The sequence below is a fragment of the Brachycentrus maculatus genome, unplaced genomic scaffold (genome assembly GCF_059751285.1).
Source record: "Brachycentrus maculatus isolate JH-2025_06_01 unplaced genomic scaffold, ASM5975128v1 h1tg000053l, whole genome shotgun sequence".
NCBI lineage: Eukaryota > Metazoa > Arthropoda > Insecta > Trichoptera > Brachycentridae > Brachycentrus > Brachycentrus maculatus.
Window position 1 is genome coordinate 153,975 of NW_028280807.1, and position 13,189 is coordinate 167,163.

Consider the following 13,189-nt stretch of genomic DNA (forward strand, 5'->3'; position numbering starts at 1 on the left):
TACATAAATTTGGTTTATTTATTGATCTGGCATTTAATTTGTAGAACTCCATCGTAATTTATGTATTAATTTTAAAATCAAACACACAATTTTTTGAGTCTACTAAGTTTTATTTCATTAAAAAAAACACGTAAAAAATTAATGTTGTGACAATTGTTTCGCCTAGTTATGGCATTTTTCAAACGAACTAGGCGAAACAATTGTCACGATATTTATTTTTTATGTGTTTTTTCTTCAAATAAAATAACACTTAGTAGACTCAAAAAATCTGTGTTTGATTTAAAAATTAATACATAAATTAAAATGGAGTTCTACAAATTAAACGCCAAATCAATAAAAAAAAAATAATGTTTACAGGGTGGCGCAAAAATAATCACCCTATCGGAAGAAATTATAATTCTCGCAAATGGCGTCGTACGTCAATCATATTTGACATTTGTGAACTAGACGGCCATACAAACTGATTTAGGGTGGCGCAAAATTCATCATCCGATTTTGTTTTTTAATAACTTTTTTACTAAATAAAAAAAAAAGATTTTGAGTGATGAAAATCATAATATGAAGCTTTACAATTTTTTCTGTAACGTGGAAAATATGATATCCGTCAAGTAGCTGCCGCCAGTGTTGATACGCGTCAGTGCCCGTTTGATCAATCTGTTTGTATACCGCAGCTGTCTAGTTCACAAATGTCCAATGTGATCGATATGTGACGCCGTTTGCAAAAATTATAACATCTTCCGACAGGGTGATTAGTTTTGCGCCACATGTATGTTTGTGTGTGTGGGTACACGACTTACTTGTCACCAAAAAGTCGTCCCGAAACTGTGACGTCACCAAGCTCGGGCTTATCCAATTCCGGACATTCACGATCTGTAAAAAATTAAATTATATAAACAATATAAATATTATATAAACAAAGATTAAGAAGAACATGGAAGTCTGGGCATTTAAGCCAGGCTTATCGCTCACTCCTTTCAACAACGTCATATATCAAAAATAGTCAATTTTCAGCTGTGCATGTTTTCGGAATGCCCAGAAAATGTACTATATCCCAGTAAAAGCGGCATATTTTTGACTTAATATTTACCCGCTACAGAGCAGAAAGTGTTGTTTTTGCACTGTTAAGAAAAGGTATTGTTTAATTATTTTTTTAAATATACTAAATATTTTTCAAATGGAGAAAAAAACATTCCGGTTTTACGTAAAAAGATCTGTAGCACAATAAAAAGTTCAATAAGTGGGTTGATATTTATTTTTAATACATTTTTTATACTTTTTAACTTTAAAAACGATCTCCTGAAAAATCAAGTTTTTTGATGTATGACGTTGTTGAAAGGAGTGAGCGACATATTGAGTTATTTTTTATATTTTTATCAAGGTATAGGGCATTAGTAACGCATTAACGGTATTAACGCATTATTAATTATTTTTCAACAAAACATTACTGAAACGGCTATCTATATTAATGTTTTTTATCAAGGCATATAGCTAAATGTAGGTAAATTCAGACATATAGTATTTACCTATATTTAATATATTTTAATATTTAATAGTAAGGTATATTTTAAAAATTGACTTATTTTTATATTTTTATCAAGGTATAAGGCATTTTTAACGCATTAACGGAATAAACGCATTATTAATCATTTTCAATGAAATACTAATTAAACGGCTATCTATATTAATGTATTTTTATCAAGGTATATAGGTAAATATAGACATATTTACCTATATTTAATATATTTTAATATTTATAAAAAGGTATAAGGCTATCTATAGAAATGTATTTTTATCAAGGTATGTAGGTAAATATAGACATATTTACCCATATTTAATATATTTTTATATTTTTAAAAAGGTATAAGGCTATCTATATAAATGTATTTTTATCAAGGTATATAGGTAAATATAGACATATTTACCTATATTTAATATATTTTTTAAAAGGTATAAGGCTATCTATATAAATGTATTTTTATCAAGGTATACAGGTAAATATAGACATATTTACCTTTATTTAATATATTTTTAAAAAGGTATAAGGCTATCTATATTAATGAATTTTTATCAAGGTATATGGGTAAATATAGACATAATTACCTATATTTAATATATTTTTATCAAGGTATAAGGCTATCTATAAAATGTATTTTTATCAAGGTATATAGGTAAATATAGACATATTTACCAATATTTAATATATTTTTAAAAAGGTATAAGGCTATCTATATTAATGTATTTTTATCAAGGTATATAGGTAAATATAGACATATTTACCTATATTTAATATATTTTTTATCAAGGTATAAGGCTATCTATATCAATGTATTTTTATCAAGGTATATAGGTAAATATAGACATATTTACCTATATTTAATATATTTTTTATCAAGGTATAAGGCTATCTATATCAATGTATTTTTATCAAGGTATATAGGTAAATATAGACATATTTACCTATATTTAATATATTTTTATCAAGGTATATAGGTATATATAGACATATTTACCTATATTTTTATATTTTTAAAAAGGAATAAGGCTATCTATATAAATGTATTTTTATCAAGGTATATAGGTAAATATAGACATATTTACCTATATTTAATATATTTTTTATCAAGGTATAAGGCTATCTATATCAATGTATTTTTATCAAAGTATATAGGTAAATATAGACATATTTACCTATATTTAATATATTTTTTATCAAGGTATAAGGCTATCTATATCAATGTATTTTTATCAAGGTATATAGGTAAATATAGACATATTTACCTATATTTAATATATTTTTATCAAGGTATATAGGTATATATAGACATATTTACCTATATTTTTATATTTTTAAAAAGGAATAAGGCTATCTATATAAATGTATTTTTATCAAGGTATATAGGTAAATATAGACATATTTACCTATATTTAATATATTTTTTATCAAGGTATAAGGCTATCTATATCAATGTATTTTTATCAAGGTATATAGGTAAATATAGACATATTTACCTATATTTAATATATTTTTATCAAGGTATAAGGCTATCTATATCAATGTATTTTTATCAAGGTATATAGGTATATATAGACATATTTACCTATATTTTTATATTTTTAAAAAGGAATAAGGCTATCTATATAAATGTATTTTTATCAAGGTATATAGGTAAATATAGACATATTTACCTATATTTAATATATTTTTATCAAGGTATAAGGCTATCTATAAAAATGTATTTTTATCAAGGTATATAGGTAAATATAGACATATTTACCTATATTTAATATATTTTTAAAAAGGTATAAGGCTATCTATATTAATGTATTTTTATCAAGGTATATGGGTAAATATAGACATATTTACCTGTATTTAATATATTTTTATCAAGGTATAAGGCTATCTATATTTTTTTCTATTATCATTTTTAACGCACTTTTAATCATTTTTCGACGAAACGTTAATTCCTGAATACGATTAGCAAAATAAATCTACGCATAATTGGCCATTAAAAATAGCAAGGAATCCGAAAGAAGCGTAGGATTTCGAGATAAAATAATAGTGGGATCGAAAAATGGCCTTTCATTACGGCTGTGAAAATAATAATGTTGGAAAATGAGATTTACGGCGGCCATATTTCTTTATTTCCCGCCCTCGCCTCGCTACGAGTTTTCTGCAAAATAAATCAAACTAAATACACAAGAAAATGGCACGTACACCGAATTTACAACGTTTAAGCAAAAACTTGTATTGCATTTTAAAAATTGTGTACACAAAGCATTGTTAACTTGGTTGTACAGTTTAATAGATTTATATTATCCACTGACACTTCGTGATGGAATTGCTTTTTAATATATTATTAGATTAAAACCAATATTTATGTATTTTTTTTATTTTTAGATTAAAACCAATATTTTTATATTTATTACGTGCTCTCAATACAAATAAAAAATACAAAAAAAACCTGTATAAAAATATTATTAATATCATACAATACTTAAATTCACTCAAATTAAATTAATTTCTCAACAAAATTATATCAAATCATGGTTATAAACTCCTGTCTTGTTTTATATATAACATAACAATTTGTATAGCCTCCCACCAGTCTGATGATGTCGGTAACGACGAAACCCGGTCGCTGGTCAAATAAAAATATAGTGGAAAAGCTAAAAATATTGGTTTTAATCTAATAATATATTGGTTGTACAGTGATATAACACTCTTTATCGTTCATCGTTCACTTTGTGTAATACCACTTAAAGTTTTAAGTGGTATTACCACTTAAATTTTTAGTGGTATTACCACTAAATTTTTAATTGGTATTACCATTTAATTTGAAAGTGGTATTACCATTGACTTTTTAAGTGGTATTGCCATTTAAATTTTTAAGTGGTATTACCACTTTAAAAACTTTTCAAGTGGCATTTTGAGTGTGTTCAAACACTTGTTCTCAAATTTGGGTTTTCTCCACTCAAGAGTTATTATTAAATTTTGTCATCTCAATTTAGATGAAGGTCTGTATATCTACAGGGCTTATGACCTGTTGTAGACTGATTAAGTGATCACTTTACACACGTAAATTATAAGGTACATAAAAAAAATGTCTTCAGGCGTTTTCCAGTATGTAAAAATAATCCGGGGTTCGGATCTTGCATACATCTAAAAAGAGTCACTCTAATAATAATAAAAAAAGAGTAAATGCAATAATGGATCTTTTTCAGACGTGAGGAATATCTAATTTAGCATTTTCAACCTATAAAGGATTGTATTAGACTCGTGAAGTGTTTATAACACCCGATATAATTAATATTTTCATTCATCATTTTCTTTTGGAAAATTCGCCTTCCAAAAAACGTTATTTTCGTAAGTTGGCAATGAATGACGTAACAGAAACGATGGAGTCATTTTAACGTTAGTGTCATTGCTAAATTATTGGCGGCTCTATTTGTTGATGTCTATGGTCCACCCTCCCACCCCCCTCTCCCCTCATATATGTATAACACAAATGGTAGTGTAGTGGTAAAAAAACAATCCATACTACTACTATTATAGTTCTATAAACCATATACAATAACCAAGGCCGACTAGAGACCTTGTACAATAACCATATGACGTCATAAAACGTTCGATGACGGAAATTTGATGACGTATGCGAACGCACGTTTTTCGTTTTATTCAAATATCTAAAGTTTAAGCTTTAATATCTCCCTTAGTTCCCTACAGATTTCAATAAGAATGTTACCGATAGTCTTGTAATTTTCCATATTAATTTATTAGCCAATAATCCAACATCGTGACAAAGTCCTCGTAAGCGGAGTTGGGCCATTATTTCAGCACGCCAAGTAGCGCAATAAAAGGTATAAAAAAGCGATCGTTCCCGAAATAATTGTTCCTGAATATCCTTCTGAATGTATTCTGCGAATTTCTAAAAATATTTTCTATCTAGACTCGTATCAAGTTTCATACAATGGTTTTATTATACAGTAGCGAGCAGTGAAATGTTTCCGACTGAAAATATCTTTTTTTTTTTAAATAATATATTATTTATTGTGATTTCTCGATAACTTTCAGTCAACATTATTACACAACACTGATTAAAGATGATCACTAAATAGGCAAAAAAGTGCCTATTTAGTGATTAAAAAATATTTTGTGATAATTTTATTTAATTATGAAAAAATTAGGTTAGATTTTGAATATTTACAAACAGAAATGAAAAACGCTCCTATAAATTAAAAAACCACATATTTCACAGTGTTTTTCAAAATATTTTTTTTATATTTATCGCTCACTCCTTTCAACAACGTCATATATCAAAAACCTTCCATTTTCAGTTGTGCATGTTTTCGGAATGCCCAGAAAATGTCCCAGCAAAAGCGGCATATTTTTAACTTAATATTTACCCGCTACAGGGCAGAAAGTGTTGTTTTTGCATTTTGAAGAAAAAGAAAAAAGGTATTGTTTTTTTTTAATATTCTAAATATTTTTCAAATGGAGAAAAATCATTCAGGTTTTACTTAAAAAGATCTGTTGTTGAAAGGAGTAACCGATATTTATATATACACACACACACACACACATATACATATATATATATATATATATATATATATATATATATATATATATATATATATATATATATATATATATATATATATATATTACCTGGCTTGATGCAGGACATGCCACATGCTCCATCGCAGAGGCATTTCTTCTTTTTACTCTTGCAGTCCTCGTCTGATGAGCATTTGCGCAGGCATTTTTGTCCCTGGAAATAAATTGTCAGAATCACACATATGCCCCGATATTAGTTGCCTAATCACACATATGTGTTCCGGTATTAGTTCCCCAATTACACATATATTATGGTGCCAATTACCTTATTACAAACATGTTCCGGTATCAATTCCCCAAATTTTCCGGTATTAGTTCCCCAATCACACATGTTCTGGTGTCAATTACCTAATCACACATATATTCCGGTATAAATTACCTTTTTACACATATGTTTCGGTATAAATTACCTAATCACACATATCGCTCACTCCTTTCAAGAACGTCGTAAATCAAAAATCGTTCATTTTTAGTTGTACATGTTTTCGGAATGCCCAGAAAATGTACTTTATCCCAGCAAAAGAGGTACATTTTAAACTTAATATTTACCCGCTACAGGGCAGAAAATGTTGTTTTTGCATTTTGAAGAAAAGGTATTGTTTAATTATTTTTTAAAAATATAATAAATATTTTTCAAATGGAGAATAAACCCTCAGGTTTTACCTAAAAAGATCTGTTGCACAGTAAAAAGTGGCTTGATATTTATTTTTAATACATTGTGTTATATTTTTAAACTTTAAAAACGTTCTCCTGAAAAATCCAGTTTTTTTGATTTATGACGTTCTTGAAAGGAGTGAGCGATATGCCCTACTTCCAAAATATATTCCTCTTGCACCTAAATAGGAGTATTTCTACGTATACTATACACTCCATGGTGTAGATAAAATAGAATATAATATAGAAATAACCCAACATAAAAATAACCTTAAAAAAAACATGTAAAATTTCCGAATACGAATAGTGTTCCATAGCAGAAACAGTTTGGCAAACCCTACCACAGACTTTATACGAGTACGTATGTATCAAAGTAACCCACTTCGTCGCTCCTGATGATCGCAGACCACCAGACAACCTGGAGAGGCTTGTCTCCACCTTTGGCCACGAAGGTCAGAGAGCTAGAGGAAGATTTCCAATCCGATACACCGACCAGATGAAAGAGATCACATTGCGGGAGTTCTAAAGGCTGCACAATGCAGGGGCCAATGGCGGAGTGTTGTTTTAGGTTCCAGAAGAAGCCAGCCGGGGAGTCAAGATCCCCAGCAATGAGGGAAGAAGAAGATCAAAGTTACACAAAGACAGATAAGGACAGATTGCACGTACCAGCAGCGTGGCCTGCTCCTCGTCTCTAGGGCAGAGCACGGACGGCGAGTTCCTGGGGTTCTTGTACACCCTGCCGTCGTCGTCCGCCTCCTGCGCGCCTCCACCGGGACTCGAAGACGTGTCCTCCCAGTCGTCGTCGTCGTCGGGCGCCTCCGTCGCGGCGAGGGCTGGACACAGAGGACAAACGTCATATCAGCAGTGGCTTGGTGGGTCTGGTAACAGTGGCTTACTGGGATCTGACAGGATTAGCTTAGTGGATCTGGCAAAAGTGACTCAGTCAATCTGGTAAGGGTGGCTTTGTGTATCTGGCAAGAGTGGTTTAGTGGATCTGGCAAAAATGGCTTGCTGGTCAGAACAAAACAGAAAAACAATAAATGTAGTAAAGAATTACTCATTTTAAATTTTAAATAAAACTATTTACTAGTTTCAAACGACCAATTCTCCCATCGAGAGGTGATTCTAATTTTGGAATCACTTTTAAGATATTTATCTTTCATTCATTTTCAAACCATTATCCGCACCCATGGTGCATAGGGCACTGCATCATATAAACGCAGTGTTATCTTGATCGTTAATACACGAAGAAAAGGTGATCTGCCCTCCGCTTCAGGTACCAGTCCAGGGTAATACTGAATAAATATTAGAGTGAAGAAATCATTTATATTTATTTGATCCCCTGGGAATCGAACCCGGGACCTCCGGAACGGTAGCCGAGCGTGCTTACAAAGTGTAAAGACACTACGGAGGCGGAAAAATATCTTAGTGGACATAAAAATAAAATTTCATTTAAACTGACCTAAATTGGCTAGAAAAATGTTGAATCCGACGGTGAAAATCCTTAAAAGTCGATAGCACGAATTTGCATAGAATTTTCATTTAAGTTAGGGTCTTTCCGCACTGGGGACGGTCACGCGACTCGAGCTTTCACAGCGCAGATTATACCCATTAACTGTACTCGCAAGCGCGCGGGGCAAACAATACACGCTGTTTACTGGACATAACTTCTATCATTAGACAGCGCAGCGATCAGCCAGCCAGAGCTTAGGGCAATATTTATGGCTCTACGTTTCGACTGCATCCAATTACTGAACGCAATCTTGTACAGTGTCGTTCCGAGCAATGAATGTTACAAGAAAATAAACACTTGAGTTTATTTTATTTTTTTTATTTTTATTTTTTATTTTATTTAAACTTCATGTACAGAAAATAAAAAGTACATTGGCGGGCTTATTGCTAAAAAGCAATATCTTCCAACCGACCAAAAACGGACTAGTGATATTGATCAAAACGTTTGATACCATATAAGTATAGCTGTTTGCAATCAGAGGGTAGATAGTACTTGAACATTTAAAAAAACATAAATTACAAATTGACATTAAAAAAAAACATAAATTACCAAAAGACGATAATAAGGAGGGCAAAGGAAGAAGGGAGTTTAGGGAAGGAGGTAGAGGGAAAAACTAAGGGAGGAGGTTTGATGGACAGTTAGGATTCTAATGACAGATAGTAATGTCTCGGACGTTTTTAAAAGTTAATACATATTATTGTCTGATGTAATAGATTTTATCAAAAAACTAAAAAACAAAAAGATGAAAATGAAAAAAAAAAATAATAATTACAAAAAAGTATTCTGGGATTCTAATGATAAATAGGTAGAATCAGGTAGCAAGTAAAAGGAAGAGAAGAGGGGTCAGGGGAGGAGGAGATGGACAGTTAGGGTTCTAAGGTAAGATAATGATGTTTCAGGCGTTTTTTGAAGTTTATTTTATCTCAGCTTTGCATTCCTTCCTTATTTGGTGAGATGTAAAGAATCTTTTTATTAAGCAGAAACTCTTATATTATCTCTAGTGAAGTTCTAGTGATTCAAGAACAAGGTTTCTAAATTGGTTCATATATTTCATTTTCATTCATTCAAACCCTTATCCGCACCCCAATGGTGCATAGGACACTGCATCATATAAACGCAGTGTTATCTTGATCATTAACACATGAAGGAAAGGTGATCAGCCCTCCGGTTCAGTTACCAGTCCAGGGTTATATTGAATAAATATTAGAGTGAAAAAATCACTTATATTTATTCATATATATACAACCTCATAAATCATACATATACCTTCCTTATTTCGCTATTCGAACATCTATCATACATCGTTTTGTCGCACATTCTTCTGAGAGATTGCATTTCGACCGCATTCAGTCAAATAAGGAAGGAATGCAAAGCTGAGATAAGCATTATCGATAAATTTAAGAAAGGTGTATTGAGACGGTTTGGACATGTATAACGAATGAGTGAGGAAAGAACGGTAAAACAAATTTATGAGGCGAATGTATTTGGAAAAAGGAGTAGAGGAAGACCGAGATGAACATGGCACGATCAGATATGTCAAATACTTGAAAGTGGTCAGGTTAGGCGTCGTAACAATCGGCGGGTATATATGAGGAGATACATGAACGTGGATGAGGCGAAGAATGTTTGCAAAGACAGAGTGGTGTGTCGTTCTATTCTCTCTGCCTACTCCTGCGGAGAAGCGGCGTGATGGTTAGTTAGTTAGTTAATTAGAATTTATTTTATTATAACGACTAGTTTCGAGAAGCATAGCTTCCATCTTCATGTCTAAATATAAACATTCAGTTTATATTTATGTCCGCCTACGTAGTGTAATAGTCAGCACGCTCGGCTACCGTTCTGGAGGTCCCGGGTTTGAAACTCAAGGTGGAGGGTCATCATTCAATATTATCCTGGACTGGTACCTGAAGCGGAAGGCTTTCCCTCACGTGTTAGCGATCAAGGTAACACCGCGTTTATATGATGCGTGCCATATGCACCACTAGGGTGCAGATAAGGGTGGGAAAAAAGCAACGAAGAAGACAATGGTAACTGAATTGGAAGGATGGCATGTACAAAATTTTGAGTGTGTCCAAATACTTGTTCACAAATCTGGATTAACTCCAATTAGGAGTTATTTTTAACAGTATTTTTTGGTGCATAACCATTGGGATGCGGGTAAGGGTTTGATTTTGATGATTATATAATGTAGTGCCCTATGAACCATCGGGTGCTGATGAAGGGTTGGTTGAAATCCAATACCTATGTACGTTTTGTCGTTTCTTATTCTATCTCGAAGACTCTTGCTCAGTATGCTTCTTGGTCTTCATTTCTGACACTCTAAGCGCGTTTTTCAAATAGATCCCAAGAAGAGCAAAATCTTTGATTGAGCTCAAAAGATATCATATCAAATATTAATTTGTGATATAACTAATAAACAAAAGATTTTTAAAAACTTTTTACGAAAATACAACAAAAAAAGGTTTGTTTCAATTAATCTGTTCGACACTGTATATCTCACTACTCGAGGGGTCAAGAAATAGTAGGCTGGATAAGAAATAGGAAAGTATTCAGAATGTAAATGATATGTCGCTCACTCCTTTCAAGAACGTAATAAATCAAAAATCGTCAATTTTCAGTTGTGCATGTTTTCGGAATGCTCAGAAAATGTACTATATCCCAGCAAAAGCCGCATATTTTTAACTTAATATTTACCCGCTACAGGGCAGAAAGTGTTGTTTTTGCATTTTGAAAAAAAGGTATTGTTTAATTTTTTTTTTATATACTTAATATTTTTCAAATGGAGAAAAAACCTTCAGGTTTTACATAAAAAGATCTGTTGCACAGTAAAAAGTTCAATAAGTGGCTTGATATTTATTTTAAATACATTGTATTATATTTTAATAATAATAATAATAATAAAACCCTTATACGCACCCCAATGGTGCATAGGGCACTGCTTCATATAAATGCAGTGTTATCTTGATCGTTTTACACATGAAGGAAAGGTGATCAGCCCTCCGCTTCAGGTACCAGTCCAGGGGTAATATTGAATAAATATTACAGTGAAAAAATCACTTATATTTATTTGCCCCCCCCCTTGGGAATCGAACCCGGGACCTCCAGAACGGTAGCCGAGCGTGCTGACCATTACACTACGGAGGCGAACAGTATTATATTTTAAAACTCTAAAAGCGTTCTCCTGAAAAATCAAGTTTTTTTATTTGTGACGTTCTTGAAAGGAGTGAGCGATGTCTCTGATTTGGGTCTAAGGGGGTTTCTAAACTAAGTACGGCCACTCGGCGGTCGACACGAACCTCGCACGCAACGTCACGAGTGAGCAAATTCTCTAACATCACGCACCGCACTCCGTGTGTAAATATTAATTCGCTGTTTTGTCTTCATACGATTTTTTTTTCACTTTTCATATGTAGCTACTTGTAAATACTAACGGCAACAGTACTCCAAATGTTTGCTTGTCGTACAACTTGTATTATTCACGGGTTTAAAAAAAAAGTTAGTTCCCTTAGAAAATATTCCTTGCCAATAGGCACATAATAATGTACAAGAACTTATAGCATATTTAGTTTATTCACAATCTTCTTCTTCATCTTCTTGCTCAATGCTGAGCGTCGTGGTCTTCTGGAATGTCAGGCACTTGGTGCACAAGTCCTCTCCATTCTTCCCGGTCCTGGGCCAACTTGATGGCTGCGTTTAGCGAGGATCCGGTTAATTCCTTTATTTGGTCTGTCCATCTTGTTGGAGATCGTCCTCTTGCCCGCTTGCCTTCAACTGTACCTGTTACTACCAGTTTTTCAAGACTCTTCTCGTTCTTTCTGGCGATATGCCCAAAGTAGGACAGAATCCTTATTATTCACAATATTTTTAGTTAATTTGTTGCAAATAAATAGTCAGTAAAACCCTTATCTGCACCCAAATGGTGCATAGGGCACTGCGTCATATAACGCAGTGTTATCTTGATCGTTTATACATGAAGGAAAGGTGATGATCAGCCCTCCGGTTCAGGTACCAGTCCAGGATAATATTGAATAAATATTAGAGTGAAAAAATCACTTATAATTCATTCGACCCTCCACCTTGGGTTTCAAACCCGGGACCTCCAGAACGGTAGCCGAGCGTGCTGACTATTACACTACGTAGGCGGACATAAATATAAACAGAATGTTTATATTTAGACCTGAAGATGGCAGCTATGCTTCTCGAAACTAGTCGTTATAATAAAATATATTCTAATTAACTAACTAACTAACCATCACGCCGCTTCTCCGCAGGGGTAGGCAGAGAGAATAGAATGACACACCACTCTGTCTTTGCAAACATTCTTCGCCTCTTCCACGTTCATGCATCTCCTCATACATACCCGCCGATTGTTACGACTCCTAACCTGACCACTTTCAAGTATTTGGCATATCTGATCGTGCCATGTTTTTCTTTGTGCCTTATCACCTCATGTCACCTTATCTGCACCCAAATGGTGCATAGGGCACTGCGTCATATAACGCAGTGTTATCTTCATCGTTTACACATGAAGGAAAGGTGATCAGCCCTCCGGTTCAGGTACCAGTCCAGGGTAATATTGAATAAATAAATAAACTGGTCAAATTAAAAGCTAAAATAATAAAATGAAAAGGATATTTTCTAGCGTTTCTCATGGATGTGATTTCCATCCAGGATTCGGATCTCACATACAAATATAAGAATAAAAAAGCTTCTTCATCTCGCCGATAGATGTGGTGAAAATTCTAGTGATTCTTGTACAATGTTTCGAATTTGGATCATATATACAGAACCGAGAATTTGAGAAGTGTGGTTGTCAATCATGGGTATAATTGACGAATGTTACACGTGTGTAAAGTGATAACTTAGACCAGCATATGACGGTCGTAAGCCCAATGCCCAGACTT

At 32.9% G+C, this 13,189-nt stretch overlaps 1 protein-coding gene across 1 annotated transcript in view; it reads right to left on the reverse strand.

The window, feature by feature from the left end:
- The window catches only part of LOC148311989 (sushi, von Willebrand factor type A, EGF and pentraxin domain-containing protein 1-like), a 62,266-nt gene that overhangs the window by 45,160 nt on the left and 3,917 nt on the right, over positions 1–13,189 (reverse strand). The window contains exons 2-4 of the mRNA XM_088277970.1: positions 7,439–7,605; positions 6,170–6,272; positions 798–870 (exon numbers count right to left, since the gene is read on the reverse strand). Of these exons, the coding sequence (XP_088134096.1) occupies positions 798–870; positions 6,170–6,272; positions 7,439–7,605 (343 nt within the window). The remainder of the gene's footprint in view (positions 1–797; positions 871–6,169; positions 6,273–7,438; positions 7,606–13,189) is intronic.